The sequence below is a fragment of the Aptenodytes forsteri genome, unplaced genomic scaffold, assembly GCF_000699145.1.
Source record: "Aptenodytes forsteri isolate BGI_AS27 unplaced genomic scaffold, ASM69914v1 Scaffold227, whole genome shotgun sequence".
Taxonomy (NCBI): domain Eukaryota; kingdom Metazoa; phylum Chordata; class Aves; order Sphenisciformes; family Spheniscidae; genus Aptenodytes; species Aptenodytes forsteri.
Window position 1 is genome coordinate 1,759,819 of NW_008795365.1, and position 15,994 is coordinate 1,775,812.

At 37.0% G+C, this 15,994-nt stretch overlaps 1 protein-coding gene across 1 annotated transcript in view; it reads left to right on the forward strand.

Annotated features, from left to right (window-relative positions):
* LRBA (LPS responsive beige-like anchor protein) overlaps positions 1-15,994 on the forward strand; it is a 423,640-nt gene that overhangs the window by 33,707 nt on the left and 373,939 nt on the right. Inside the window, exons 2-4 of the mRNA XM_009280244.2 lie at positions 12,354-12,585; positions 12,723-12,823; positions 14,983-15,078. Coding sequence (XP_009278519.1) covers positions 12,354-12,585; positions 12,723-12,823; positions 14,983-15,078 — 429 coding nt within the window. The remainder of the gene's footprint in view (positions 1-12,353; positions 12,586-12,722; positions 12,824-14,982; positions 15,079-15,994) is intronic.

The window sequence follows — 15,994 nt, forward strand, 5'->3', positions numbered from 1 at the left end:
TTATTTGGATGTAGCCTTTCTCAGGTTATGTGTATTATCACTCGTGGATAATAATTTAGTTTTGATTCACAGATTTGTGTGTGGGGAAGGTGTTTAAGCATCCTTCTAAATTCTTAAATCCTTATGAGCGTAGTAATTCCAGAACAAACCTTTTTGCCTTAGAAGTCCGAATACATGATGTAACAGTGTTGATGAAGGAATGTTGAGAACTCCATTAGTGCTGTGTTTTTGTCGGAATTTTTGGCAAATCTCTTGAATTTGGTGTTTAAAAAAATTCTTTTTAAGTTATAAATACCAGAGGCCAAGCCTTAGCAAATGCTAGCTTTACTGGCTAAATGCTTGCTTCAATCTGTAATTCAAAACCCTTTTGTTTAACAGTTGTTGCTTTCCTCCAGTCTAAACTGCAGTCAGTCACAGGGGAGTAGGACGGTCTTGCCAGGTTTTCTGAACAGTTGCTGTTGGTAGTATTTGATTGCAAAATTAAAAAAATCAAACAGAACATAGTTTGCAATAGTATTAATTGAGGATGCTTTTGTCTTTTTAGGTCTAACTTCAATTGCAGCACTGGTCAACAGTTAAAATGAGCTTGGTCATAACGTGATCCCCCTCTGTGCATATGGGCATGTTGCATAAGTAGTTTGCACACTGGTCTATGTAGGAGGTGGCTCTCCCAGAGGAACTGGGAAACTATGGTGTGAACTGGATGGGTAGAGCTGCTTAGCTAAATGTATAGGCAGATGTCATATAGCTAAGTCAGAATTATGTTGGTTTCTGTGGAAATGGAAAAAGCCAAGGGGGAAAAGAGTTGTCATAGAGGGTGATCAAGAGAACAACTGGAATTTATTAGGAGAAGCACTTACCAGGAGAATAGTGGGGACATTATGAACAGGAGGGTATATCTGTAGGCAATAGTGACAACATATGCAAGACTAGTAGTCTTTGTCTTGTTTGTTTCTTTGTGGTTTTTTTTTTTTTTCTCTCCTTTGCTGTTGTACCTATTCCTTGGAGACAATTTCCATTCAGTCATTGCCTGTATGTTGAGAAAAGGGACAGAGACAAATCGAGGTGGGGTAGAGCCTTAGAGTAATAATAGTAGCTTCTGTACTGGGGGGGAAAAAAACCCAACCAAACAGAAAACAGTGTTGTGGCAAACTGGGGCGGGGGGGGGGAAGCTTTAAAATGTTTTTGCAAACATAGAAACGTAAGCCACTTGTAACAAACATTAAGTGGCAGAGTCACATTTCTGTCCTTGCTTTCAGTATTGCTTTGTGGAAATTGAAATAAATAAATAAATAAAATGGCTAGTCGTGGAGACTTTACTGATGTATCTTTTCTCACAAAGGCACCTTTTTCTTCTGGTGTAGTTAGTAGAAATAATCAGTTTAGCAATGGCAGTCTTGCTGTAATAAAAGCCCTGGCGGATGGAGGTCGTCCAAGCATCGTTGAGACTGTAGTGGGTTTGATCACTGCCTTCGCTCTTGCCCCTGTGAGCAGTATGGATGTGCTGGCTAGACTTCTTGTATGTGGACATCGCTTAGATTGAAAAGAGGAATTGAGCACTAGTGCTGGTAGTGGGTCTTTGAGCTCAGTCAAGTATTACTGATTTGCTGTTGGTAAGTAAATGAATCTCTTAATCCTTTTGATATACCACTTGAGTCTTGTGCTTTCCTTCTTTAAGATACTTATTATTTATTATACTTAATACACTGACTTCCAGTAATATGTTTTTTTAACTCTAAACAATGTAGTGGCATATTCGGAGGGGAGTGGGGGGTGGAATCTGAAGGCAAAAAAAAAAAAAGTAATTTCTTGGTAAGAATAAATGAAGGGCTGTTATTTGTTCTAGGCACCCTTCTGTTCTAGCCAGGATCATCTGCATGGTTCTCCCATGTTGATCACAGCTACAGAAAATTAAAAAAATGGCAACAGGGAAAACTGAGTGTTACGTTTCCTGTAGCATGTCATTTAGTGTTTCTCACATCCAAACTCCTAACCTTCTCTGCTTTAGCTGTGGCAGCAATCTCTGCCAATTCTGAGAAGGCAAGTGTGGTGTTTTCCAGCTGTTCTGGATCAGGGCAGTGTCAGAAATGACAGAAACAGATGTGCTGGTTCTTGGTTTCTGTTGGAATTTGTAACCCTGTGCCATTAGTTGTGCTGAAATTTTCTGCAATTAATCTGCTGAGCTATGAAATGTGATGGCAGTTGAGGAGCTGGCACACATTTGCTTGTAGCCTGTGCTATATGGGGGCTGCGACTTTCAGTAGGAGAGGAAATACTTAACATTACGGTTGCTAAATCTGATAAAACCTGCCAGAGTTTTATAAGTAAACGGATTGCTCGCTTCATCTTGTATTCTTTCTTGGCTTTTTGAGCTTCATTTTATTCCTCTTGTAAGGTTATTCTTTGCTATTCTTATACAATTCCATGTTTGGAACGTGTCCTGTTTTGTTCCTCTTCTGTGATTTCCTTGTTCCTTTCGCCTATCTCCCTTACTTGTAGCTGTTATCCCCTAGTCTCTACAAGCTGGCAAAACACTTTCAAACATGTTTCCTAGAATAAACTCATAACCTTGTTTTACTCCTAGAATTCCATTGTTACACAGTTTTTTAATAATGTACTTTGCAAGTATTACAAAGTGGATATCCAATTTAAGTCAAAAGTTATAAAGTTATGTGAAGGATTGCTTGTATGAGACTTGCAGGATGCAAACTTCAGATTCTGTAAAGAGTGGTGGCTTCCTTCCCCCCACCCCCAATCCACTGTAAAATACCAGACAGATGTATTGTTTCTGTAGAAAAATATTGGGATATATTGTCTGTTCTCTAGCATCTAGGGAAGTGGTCTTCAAACCTTTTTGATTGCACCCTCCATCAGTAAAAAAATTTTGAGCATGCACCCCCAATAAATGAATAACTATTTATTTATAAATTATATACATGTACTGCTGTATTAGTATTTTATGTACATTATAAACCATACAAAAATAGAAATTAAAAAGGGTGAGATAAAGATAAAATAAAAACTATTTTTAATTTTTAAATTTTATATAGTAATGATACAAAAAAATATTTTCTTTCCGCATCCCAGAGGATTGTCTTGCACACCCCCTGGAGTGCACGTACCTCACTTTGGATGCACTGGGAGACTTTCTGAAAATTATTTACTTTACATTTTTTCTAGTTTTCTTAGCTTAGGAAGCTGCAATTTTTAGAAGGTCAAATATAATACATTATTGTACATTAGTAACCTGTTGTGGGTGTATATATATTTTTAGAAGTATTCCTGTTCAGTATATGTGGTATACATAAGAATAATTGTGTAATTGTATTTCTTTATAATTGGAAGGGGTTTACTACACCTATGATTTCCTTGTCAAATTGAAATAAATTCAATAATTAATTATTTGAGTCATTAGTAAAACTAAATGTTTAAAGGAAGCATCTTAAAATGTTTTCTTATTGAATTATTATTACTGTCTTTGCACACCAGTTTGGTTGAAGGAAAACAGATACCTTTGGTAATCTTTTACATTTAAGTAACAGAAAGCCTGGGCAATTTGTTTCAGGTAAGCGGTTTGTTAAGAGTATCAAAATGTATTATTAGACTTGAATTTTTTTCTATTGCTAGTCATTGCAAGAGAAGACTCTGTTGTCTGGCAGTGGGAGTCAATCTACTTTGCTCATTTTAACCTCCCTGTCTAACTGCTGTGTGGGCCTTTATTTTTAAGTTTACATAAATTTACAGTTATATTTGCTCAGGCGTCGTGTCAGTGTTACATGGTTGGGATTATTACTGTCTTTGCACACCAGTTTGGTTGAAGGAAAACAGATACCTTTGGTAATCTTTTACATTTAAGTAACAGAAAGCCTGGGCAATTTGTTTCAGGTAAGCGGTTTGTTAAGAGTATCAAAATGTATTATTAGACTTGAATTTTTTTCTATTGCTAGTCATTGCAAGAGAAGACTCTGTTGTCTGGCAGTGGGAGTCAATCTACTTTGCTCATTTTAACCTCCCTGTCTAACTGCTGTGTGGGCCTTTATTTTTAAGTTTACATAAATTTACAGTTATATTTGCTCAGGCGTCGTGTGTCAGTGTATGGTTGGGGTTTTTTTTTTTCTGGTTTGGCCTATGGGCAGAATGAATTTGCTTCTGCCTGTGGCATACGATGTGAACATCCTGATTGATGGAGGTAAGTGCAAGCAGGGCATTCTCTGTAAAGTCATCCTGACTGATTTGTTCCCCACTCTGGACTTGTTGATTCATATGATATTAGAAATGTAGTCTTTTGGGCTCTTTCCTTGAGGGGAAGGATTAAGATAGGACAGGATGTAGACCTGTGCAGCTTGGTGACTGAGGTATGGTTAGTTGGTTTCTCTCAGACTATGGCAGATTGTTTTTGTTTGCTGATGGGTGATATTTCCAGACTTGACAAAAAGTTATGTGCTTGATGAAGTTACATGTGCCTGGATCCTGAAAAAAATTATTTTTAATATTCTTGTAAATTCAAATAAAAATGTTAGATAACTTTTAGAAGTGTAGCTAGGGAGGGAAGTGCTGGGATAATGGAATGGACAGTATGGTACCGTGCTTTGCAATGTGTGTTTCATGTATTTGAGTTTAAATTCAGAGTAATGTAACTCGAGCTGACTTTCTACTGGGTGTCATAAAATGACAGATTTCTGATTTTTAAAATGTCAAAACCATAAATCATTAGTTTGCTAAGATTGCACTAGCAAGCTATTGAAGAACATGGCAGTATTTACTGTAGATAAATGCAAATTTAAAAAGGTTCTCTGTATCATGGTTTAAATGATTTATTTGCTTTCAATGCACATACGAATCTGATGTGATGTAAAGATTTAGGATATTTCATTTCCTGTGTGGAGCTACAAATTTGCATATTATTAAACCATCTCTTGGGGTCATATCTTTCTTGTATGTCTTAAACGGTATCACAGGTTAAGGTACACTGAAAAAAGTTAGTTAAAAGCAGAATTTAATGCTATTAATACGGATACTGGAAAGATTTGAATTTAAGCTGGATTTAGATATAGTCTATATCTATGTTAATATCTGTCGAGATCTATAATATAAGCCAAACTCGGAAAACTGCCAGGTTTTGTAAATATGCCTTTAGCCACTTATGTGGAGTGTGTTGAAAATTTGTCTTGAAATTGTTTGATTTGTAAAAAATCAACTTGGTAGCCCTTTGTTTCCTCAGGGGTTTGGAATAAAGCTTATAGTTGCATGGCCTCCTCAGGAGCAAAGGGCCTCTATGCTCAGTCTTGTGCTTTGGACAAAAGCCAGTAGAGAATCAGTTTTATACTGTCTCCTGTTTTCTTCTCCGAACTTGTCCCATGGCTGGCAGGTTTGCTGAGTATATCCACTGCTTGGTCTGTGTCAGAGTGTGGTTCCCTGGGCCCCTGGTACTCATGGTTTGTGTCATGCTCTTGGCAATCCTTTTTATATCAGCTGTCCCACCTCTTGATGGGTCAGTAAAGACTGGGAGGAGGGTAAAATTCCTAATATTGGACTTGTCTGTGTTCTTTCATTTTTGAAATCTGTTGTTGAATTTCCAGAAGGGAAGACAGAAGCACTGTGCATGATGCTGTAACTGTTTTGAGTTGGAGCATGGTATTTGTTTTTAATTTGAACTGAGATAATTTTTTGAATGGATACCAAACTGATAAAATAAATGTAGGATTTTTTGGTCTTTTTTTGTTTGTTTTTGTAGGATGAAATTTAACTTTGCTAATAATTTTGCTTAAAACTGGGATTGTTCCCTTTATAAGGTAGAGGTTGAATTTCATTTTTTTGGTACGTACTTTCAAAATAATTCCTAAAAGCTTTTTCTAAAATAGGTTAAAAACCAAAATGTATAAAATTTGAAATTCATAGTGCTGCTCCCCCTGCCCCCATGTTTAAAAACATTGTGTACAGCTAATTCTTCCTTGCATTGCTCTGCTTGCACTGGGGCTTCAACTGCACGCTACAAACTGAACTAATTGTGTTAATGAACTAATCTGACATACAAATACTTGCAAGCAGAGTGAAAATACTAGATTATTAGCGAGGGTAAATACAGCATCATTGATTACAGCATAATTATCTTTTAAAACTGTTGGGTTTATTCCCCCCCCCCCCCCCCCCCCTGTTGGGAAGGAGAAACCCATAGGTAAATGTCACCACCATAAGGATGCTTCAGATGTATTGTACCTACCAGGACAATAATTTTGCTTTTTTACATTTGTTATTTTGTCTGAGGGACTCATTTTAATGTATATATAGACATAGCTCAGTGCCTTTTTGAAGAAAAATTTTAATGAACTGTGTTATGTCTCAGATTAACTGGATAGGAGATATTTGTTACTCTTGCCTGTGTAAATTGGGTAAATTGTGTGTCTTCTGTAGTTAGCAATTGTGAAGTTGAAGAAACTCTGGTTTTATATAAACCAATTCTTAAATGTAAACTTTTCTGCTAATTTGACATCTTATCCAGTCTTATTTCCTGGAGATACAGCTTTCTTCTTCGTTGTGACAGAGCATGAGGTATAAACTGCTGATATAAAGCTGTCTTGGGGAGGAAGAGAATTATACTGTGCTGAGACACTATATTAAAAATGTGTAATGCTGGGCTAACGGTTTCAAATACAACATTAGGTGGCAGTAGTAGACTCTTTAACACCTTGTGGGTGCTTGTTAAATTTACTTTTAGGCAGTTTTCCAAATGAGAGACAGACTTGAAGAAATTTTGTGTTAATACATAACATTCATGTTACATCACTATGAAGGGAAGCAATGGGAATGATTTTTCCTGAATGATCCAGCTTTGATCATAGTTAATAACAGTATTGAACAGAATTATATGAAAGCATCAAGGTTAAAGTGGGTGCAATGTTGTTGTGCAATGCCACTATTGATATTGGTTTAAAATGGACCTTTCTTACTTGCGAGGTAAATGAAAGTGTAGGCTTTGTTAGGAACTTGGCAACAGGAGAGGAAGCAGCTAATTAAGAAGAAAATGTGCTCCCACCCCTCCCATCTTTTTTCCCTTAGAAAGCAGGGGAATGAGTACTATCAGTATTCTTTTTTTGTATGTAATTGTTGGGTAGTGTTGGATGGGGGGGAAGCTGGTGACTTCAGCCTGAGATATCCGCAGGAAAAGTTTGTGGTTTTCTGCTCAAGACATATCTGTTCGCTCTTTGTCTGATTGTTGTTGGGTTGTTGGTGTGGGTTTTTTTTAGTTTTTTTTTTTTTTTAACATGGAAGTTGGAGCAAGGTTAAAGAGGGAGGATGCTTACAGAAGAGGCTGGAGTAGAATCTTTCCTTCTGTGAAAGAGTCACTGGTTACTTGCATATTCATGGTCTCACATTACTTTAAACTTTGAGCTACTGCTAAGGTAGCAAATGGCTTTAAATCATCTGCATCTTGCTGGAAGGTTATGACCTTGCCTTTCATGAGTGGGTCTTCCCACAGTTCTTTGTGCTTTGTTTAGTTTTTCTGGTTGCATTATGGTTGATATAGTGGCAATATATTGAAGAAAAAAAAAAAAGGTTGTCATCCAGGCTTTTTCTGTCCCTTTCTTGCCTCCCTATAACCTTTCTGGGCCTGAGCCCTGTTTGTCATGATTTCACTGACTTGACGTTCATGCTAATGTCACTATTTGATATACTTACCCAAACTATCAACACACTTTCCTACAAAATCTCCTCTCGGGACTCGTATTTTAATATGTTCTCATCTCCAAGTGTTGTGTTAGTGATAGAAAAGACTGCATGGAAAAGTGGGGGGTGAGGAGCAGAGAATGGATTGCTGCAAATCAGTATGTATGAGTTATTGTTTTTCCCCACCTTTTTCCTCTTCTGGTCTGTAGAGACCTTTCCAAATCAGAACCATCTTTTTATCCCACCCAGGATGTGTACCATGGTGTTGACTTTTATTGTTTATTGTGTGCCCTCAGGGGGTTTGAGTGGCTTGGGATCACTCATGATCCTATAAGATCCTTGCCCTGAAGAGATTTTAGTTCTTATACTTCCCAAATCTTTGGCATATATTTTTGACAATCAATACATTTGTTTTGAGTTTCTGAATATGCGAAAGGGGATGGAGTTCAGGATGTGGGTTATCAGTTTGGTGGAAGATAAGAGTAAATGTAGGCAAAGAATATTATATTTATTGTTACTCAGAAACATAATGGCTAAAATGAATCCATCTTTTTTGTGTTTGTGTTCTCCAGAAGCTGCATTCAGATTTCATCATGAGGGATGAAAAACATGGGGCCTTGTTTGTTTTTAATCTTGGGTTGACTGACATGTTGTAAAATTGCAGTAAGAACAGGACCATTTTGGATAACATAGCTATTTTGTGAACAGGTAAAATGTAGGGTGTATATCAAATCTTTAATTGTTGAAATGGCAACTGGTTTAGCTTCAGCACATTTTTTTTTTTTATGTTTGTCTTGTATAAGTACCTTACTCTTACAAATAGAAGATTTTGGGCAGTTACCAGCTTTGTACTCACAGCTTTGTGGGTTCTTATTAAGCATAAACTTTTAAAATTTCCACTGAGATAGAACTGGCCTATTTGACTGCATTTTTTTTTCTTCATGGGATAGACATTTTCCATTGGCTAGGCATTGTCCATACTTGTTGTTTTGGACATACTAAAGAAACAATTCTGAGATTACAAAATCAACATCTTGAGGAAAAGGGAGGTCACAGTTTGCTTCGTTAATAGTTCTTTCATCCTGGCTTTAGGGAACAAAACAAGTATGTTTGTCTTGATGTGTAGGTTATCTAGTAACCAGAAGGATGAGGAAGCTCTGTAGAATTGAAGTCTTTTTTGAAAGTTTGAGGTAAAACTGTGAGATCCAGCCCTATAGTTCTCCCAGGTATAGCCAATTTGGCTTTTCCAGGAGAAATGCTGATTGTGGTCTTGGACTTGATTTCTTTTTTTCTGTTACAGTTCATTGAAATACTTTTCTTCACGTTTTCTTACAAGCTTTTGAAATATTTTATGTCTGCCACTGGGAGAAATGACTTTAAATTAGATTCATAATCTAGATAATGATCTTTCAGGAAAGCAGAGCTTGACTGTGTTTGTTCTGAGCTATTTTCTGCATACTGTAGTTTGGTAGACGCTCACCCAAAGAGTGCACCATCTCTTTTATATCTTGGATCACTTCTCCCCTTTTATGTTAGATGAAAGGTTCATTGCAAAGAGAGGTTTCGTGTGTTTAAATTGGCTTTTTCTTTCTATTTAGAAGTGATATAATGCTATTTTATACTTAAAATTAGTGCTATTATGTTGACTTCTCATTAGTTTGGTTCTCTAAGGGGAAAAAAAAAATCACACTATCTGAGTGTGTAGTTAAAAATTGCTGTAAAGTATTCTCCCTGTCCTCAATCAGCTAAATGTAGAAACATTTTACCAAAAAGCTTGGGCTATTGGTTTAGTTTATATATTTTTGGAAGGTAAATATAACTGGCAAAATTTAAAATTTGTGAGGATGTATTTGAATACTTTAAAACCATTCCTGTAAGCTTATACTTACATGCCGAAGAAAGAAAATGTTATGCCACCCTGTAGGTTGCTATAACGATTGTTTATGCAGCTCAGCATAGGACTTAAAATACGTTGAATTGGAGAATTTTGAAAAATGTACTGTGCGACATAGGAGACCAAATCATGCTAAAGTGCAAGGAAAGACTATACATCAGTTCAAAGGCTACATTATTCAAAAAAATACAACCATAAAAAAGGTAATAAGATTACATTCTCACACTTCATGGCTAGTAAGGTGCATTAAGCTGCTCAGATATTCATAACTTACTGTGACATTTGGGAAGATTACATTTTGCTGTGCACAGCCATTACTGCAGCTCAGATAATAACTAGCCAATGCATGGACCTGGATTATGATCCCTGTCATTGGAAACAAATTTGTGTTTTGAAGGTTGATCAGTTTCAAATCACCATTAGAAAGGGTTAATATGAAATACTGTGGGGGGTGTGTGTGTGTGTGCTTATGTGTATCTAATGGGTATGCATACATATAGTACATCAACTGCACTGTGCCTTTGGTATATTGCTTTCTCTGTCAATTTTTTTGTCCTCACTTCCCTTAAAGGAAATGTTAAAATGGTAATTATTTCTACCGTAGCATATTATTTCTAGAATGTACTTGCTGAAATGCTTATGTTTGCAGATTAGATTGGAAACCTAATTTGACAGCTTCCTGGATGGGTGGTTACTGATAATAGTGTATCTAGCCAAAAATGAAAGATTGGTGGTATAGACTATAGGGTGAAGGTAAGGTCACCTCTAGTTGCCGTATATGGTATTGGTGCGATAATTGATGGTTGGCTGATAGTTAAAACCAAATGCATAAAGAGTCGAATTTCTTGTTAAGAATTAGCAGGTGTTTTGTGGCTAGAATTTAACCTTCAGGTATTCCGTCTGTACGTGGAATGCAGTATTTTCTTTGTTTCTTACCTTGATGGTGAGAAAGAGAGTGGCTTCTTGAGGAATACCTCAGTTTTGTAGGGGATGATAAATTTAGTGTAAAATGAAGTGTAACATTGGTTATGTATCTTACTTTTTCAAATGTGTTGTTCAGTTTTTTTTTTTAAGGGTATGTACTTTTTTTTTTGCATTTGTTTTGTGATAATTCTGTGTTAATCCATTCTGCTCAGTGTTCTTACCTTACAGAGCTTTCCTAAGGTAGGCCTCTGCTCCATCTTATGGAAGGGGAAAACTGAGGCTTGGAGAATGATAATGACTTGATAGATTTGTTTGAGTTGACAGTGTAAGTTGATATAGAGAAGCTGGGAATATAATTCAAGTCTCCCCATTCAGTTCCAGTGGTTTCCCTAGATATTAAGGAAGCATCTGATAGTAAATTGCATAATTATTTTTCATGACCAAGAGGGGAGAAAATGGAAAAGTGTAAATTACTGTTTAGAAATTGTTGCCATGAGACATTGTCTATTCTGTCATAAAAGCAGTAACTTTCTCTGCTTCGTGTGGTGTTTGGCATTACTGATTTATGCCCAGAAGACCAAAGATTGCTTCTTCAAAGTGACAAGATTTAGACACTTGAGGAGAATGTATGGTAATTTCAGTAGTTAATGAAGAACATATATTCTGTTCCGTTGGGTAACTTTATCTTCAGATCCTGACTAGCTGAGAGAAGCTGTTGGAGCTAATATGGAAGCAAGTTAGTATATGTATTTTGGGGCAGTTTTGACATGGTATGATTTTGGCAAGTGACAGTACTGAAGCTGTTAATGGTCAAAGCCTGTGAAAGGAACACCACGTAGACAGAAATAATGGCTTTTATTAGACAAACTTGTAGAAGTGAGAACGAGCTGAAATACTTTCAATCATGAGTCCATTTTGACCATTTGAGTCAACGTTATCTGAATTCCTATTTGTATGCTGGTAAATAATGGGTATTTTGGCAAGCATTAAGTTTAATACAGTTCTAAAGTCCAAGAGAAGTTTAAAAAGTGGAGGGGGGGAATTGGGGTAGAGGATTTAGGTTAGTACAATCCATCTTTCCTTAAACTGGAATTTTTATTTTATTGAGTACACAAATGAGAATGAAGTAGGTTATTTCCTTCCCCCTTCCACCTCCTTGGCATGTGCATATGTAGTTAGTTAGTGTATGTTCAAACAAAATCTGCATCTAGGAGACCTGAAATATTACAGGATTTGAGTACCTTAGCCAAAGCATAGTCAAAGGCTTTAAACAGTGCTGCCATTTCACATTCATGCAAATATAGCAAGCCTTTGCTTCCTTTTAGTACCTGTGGCTACTAATGAAACTGGCAGTTAATACTTAACCAGCTTTATTCAATATCTGGGGAATGACTCTTAAGTGTTGTAAGTGGAAATATTTCTGATGTGCATCAGCTCCTTTTGCCTAGAATTGCCCTCTTATTTGAGGAATGTTTAAGCACATGCAAAGGAAAGCTTTTAGGGCCACTCCAGGCCATTTAAGGTATCTTAGCTGACTTGGCTCTCTCACCTGTTTTGGAACACTCACTTGGTCTCTTCACTTTCCAGCTGTGTGGGGCAGCTCAGGACATCTGTATCTTAAACTACTGAAATGTTCATCCGCAGCAATTGTCTGATAGTAGGTGACACCTTAGGAGCACTTTTGTTGAAGTTACTCAATAGAACTTGAAACAGAGGAAGAATAAGACTTGATATATTGATATTTGCCTCATTATGGTTTTTTAAGCTTATGTCTTTGATAGCTTTCTTCTTGCAGAATGAATAACTTTAAACATGGAGTGGTACTTTGAAACAATTGTCTTAAGGTTTTTTTTAATCTTTTGTCTGAAAGCTTGTTGGGGGCCAGTTTGACTTGGAAATGAACTTTATCATCCAAGAAGGAGAGGGCATCACCTGCATGGTAGACTTGCTGGACAAGTGTGACATCACCTGCCAGGCTGAGGTGTGGAGCATGTTTACAGCAATCTTGAAGAAAAGTATACGCAATCTACAAGCATGCACAGAAGTGGGGCTCGTTGAACAAGTGCTCAAGAGGATTGATAAAGCTGACAACATGATTGCAGGTACAGTTTCACCCAGTGTATGACTCAAACTGTATTCCTTTTATGTAAAATCTTATGGAAACATTTATTAATTAAGTGATAGAAATTTGACATTGCATTTTATTAAGCAATTATATTGCTGTTCTTTTCCTTTTCAGATCTCTTGGTGGATATGCTGGGTGTGTTGGCTAGCTATAACTTGACAGTTCGAGAGCTAAAGTTATTCTTCAGCAAGCTTCAAGGAGAAAAAGGGAGATGGGTAAAAGAAAACATAAAACTGAAACCATTTTTGTAGTGTTGCTTATATATTTCCTAATGTTCACAAGTTAAAAGGCTGTTTGATAACCTTTATAATAAACAAATTTTAAATGTACCAAGAAATACAGGATGCTTTTTGGTATTATATCAATTAATCTTTTTACTTGCAAGCAATTAAAATACAGAGAGTAGAATAGTGATGAAATTAAATTTCCTCCTGGATCTGTGGACTGGATTGGTCTTTTTGAACACCTGGGAAATAAGATGGTGACTCTAAGGAAGTGTTTTCGTTAGAATAGTGTGAAATTAAATTTCCTCCTGGATCTGTGGACTGGATTGGTCTTTTTGAACACCTGGGAAATAATATGGTGACTCTAAGGAAGTGTTTTCGTGCACATGTTTTTATTTTTGTAATTCCAGTTATATGAAATTGAAGGAAAAAGGATTAATTTTTTTTTAAGACAAAAGAGAGAAATAAATAAAAAAGTCTACATAGGCAGTTCAGTGTGCTCTTATTTTCACATTGCTCTTCTTTACCTGAAGATTGAAAAAAATTATCTGCTTAGGGAAGTGAGAATTTGTGGCAGAAATTGAAATGAAGGAAATAAGCTCCAGCTGAAAAATCATATCACGTGTTTTCTCCTGTTCCTGTAGGAACTAGAAAGGGAGAAGAGGGTCTCTTTTTACTGTTGAGAACCTCCTTCCCTAAAGTAAAAATGTGTATGTTGTAGAGGCCACCAGATGAAGTTTTCTTTAATACAAAATTGTTGTTTTGCTGGAATTGGGAACTATTTTAACAATGGTTTTTACCTGCTTTGAATTTTAATTCAGCTCCTGTTATCTCTAAACTTAATAATTGAACGTACAGAGTATATTTAACCATAGATGAATTAAAGTTGTCTCTGTAACATTAACTTTTTAATTTCCTGTGTCTCTGCTATTTGTGTTTAATTTCCTTTCTTTATTAAAGACTAAATATAGAGGAAAGGAAGAGAAAAATGCCACAGTTGCATTGCTAAGGAGTTGCACAACTCCATAAATCTTAAAATCAGCAGTGTTGTAAAGATACAAAGTATTTGGCTACAACACAAATTGCCTAGTTGAATTCTGTAGCGCTGAAGACATCTAAGCAGTTCTCGGTGTTTCCTCCTCAATTGTAATTCAGATTCATGAAGCACTGTTTATCTGACTATAATTTTGGTACATTTGAAATACTAGTAATGGATCAGGCAATGCTTAGTTTTCAGAAGGTGGCTTCTTGCAAGAGGGGAAAAAGGGCACTTTCAGGAAAAGATCAGAGGTGTAAAATCGTAGTTTAAAAATAGATCTGCTGGCAAGTTATGAAGTGGTAAAAGAAGACACTGGTCATGCTGACAGAACAATTTTGTGTATTTGTGGTACTTCTGTTGTTGTGAGCTCATATACTTGATTCGGAGTTTATAGTTGCTGAGCATTACAACAAAATCAATGCAGAATTAGGGTGGTGGTGGGGAAGTGTTAAGTATTGACACTAACTGAACACTCAGTTTAGGTGCTCCAAACTGCCCTTGAGACTTGAATCTTTCTCTATGGACTTATATGAAGGGATATATGTAACCAAAGACACTTTAATCTAGTGTATGACTGTAGTCCTGATGAAAATAGTTCTGTCTGCTGATCCTCCTTCTCCCTTTTGCTAGGTATTCCCCATCTCCCTTGTGCTGGCACAGGTTTCACGCAGCCACAATCCAAACCTGCTGTAACTGAAAATTGGTTTGCATTTGTGTTTCCTAAATTAGTTTTAAGCTGGATCAGTTAATTTTCTTTAGCTCACTGCAAATCCACACAAATGGTAGCGTGGGTGGGAAGGAACACATAGAGGGAGGAACCAACGTTCAGGGTCAGTTTAGTATATGCTGGATGAAAGTGGCCCTGGCCTTTAAGTCCTTAATTTAGTTATCCAATTAATTGTATTTCAGTGCACCTACTGTGTATTGTGTGAAGGTATCCATGACTCTTTGTTAATGTTGTTTATTGAAATTGCTAAGTGTCTTAGCAGAGTATTACTCAACCATGTGCAAAGCTTTAAAATGTGTCAAAATTCATTTCTTGTGTGTATAGTCTTTTCTTTCTTATAGATGTGTTTTATTTATTTACAAGTGTAATAATTCTCTTTGTCAGCCACCACATGCTGGGAAGTTATTGTCTGTGTTAAAACACATGCCTCAGAAGTATGGACCTGATGCCTTCTTCAACTTTCCAGGAAAAAGTGCTGCAGTATGTAAATATTTTAAGTCGTTTGTTTGTTTGTTTGTTTGTTGTTCTATTATGGCCATTGGTTATTTTCATTTGTGGTGTTCTTTTGTCTCATCTGTCATTGTCATAGACATAGTTTTAAACAGATTTTTTTCTCTGCCTGACACCTACCTTATGACTAAGTAAATCATGCTTATAATAAATGTGCATTATCACTATAAAAGGACAAATGCTATTACATAAAGAATGGATATAAATGAAGCTTTTTTTTTTTTTTCCCCTCCAGACTGGTACAGTTAAGTCTTGTTGCAAGGAGAATATACCGCTTTTCACTCCCATGTTTCTGTGGGAATGGTGCTTGTGTTAGTATCCAGTATGTCTGAGAGTGGCTTTGTGGTGGGTTGACCTTGGCTGGACATGACTGCCCACCAAGCCGCTCTATCACTCCCCCTCCTCAGCTGCACAGGGGAGAGAAAATGTAATGAAAGACTCGTGGGTTGAGATAAGGACAGGGAGATCACTCACCAGTTGCCATCACGAGCAAAACAGATTCAACTTGGGGAAATTAATTTAATTTATTACTAATCAAATCAGAGTAGGGTAATGAGAAATAAAAACAAATCTTAAAACACCTTTCCCCCACCCCTCCCTTCTTCTTGGGCTCAATTTCACTCCCGATTTCTTTACCTCCTCCCCCTGAGTGGCACAGGGGGATGGGGAATGGGGGCTGCGGTCAGTTCATCACATGTTGTCTTTGCTGCTCTTTCCTCCTCACACTCTTCCCCTGCTCCAGCGTGGGGTCCACCCATCAGAGATAGTCCTTCACGAACTTCTCCAATGTGGGTCCTTCCCACAGGCTGTAGTTCTTCACGAACTGCTCCAGCGTGGGTCCTTTCCAACGGGTGCAGTCCTTCAGGAACAGACTGCTCCAGCGTGG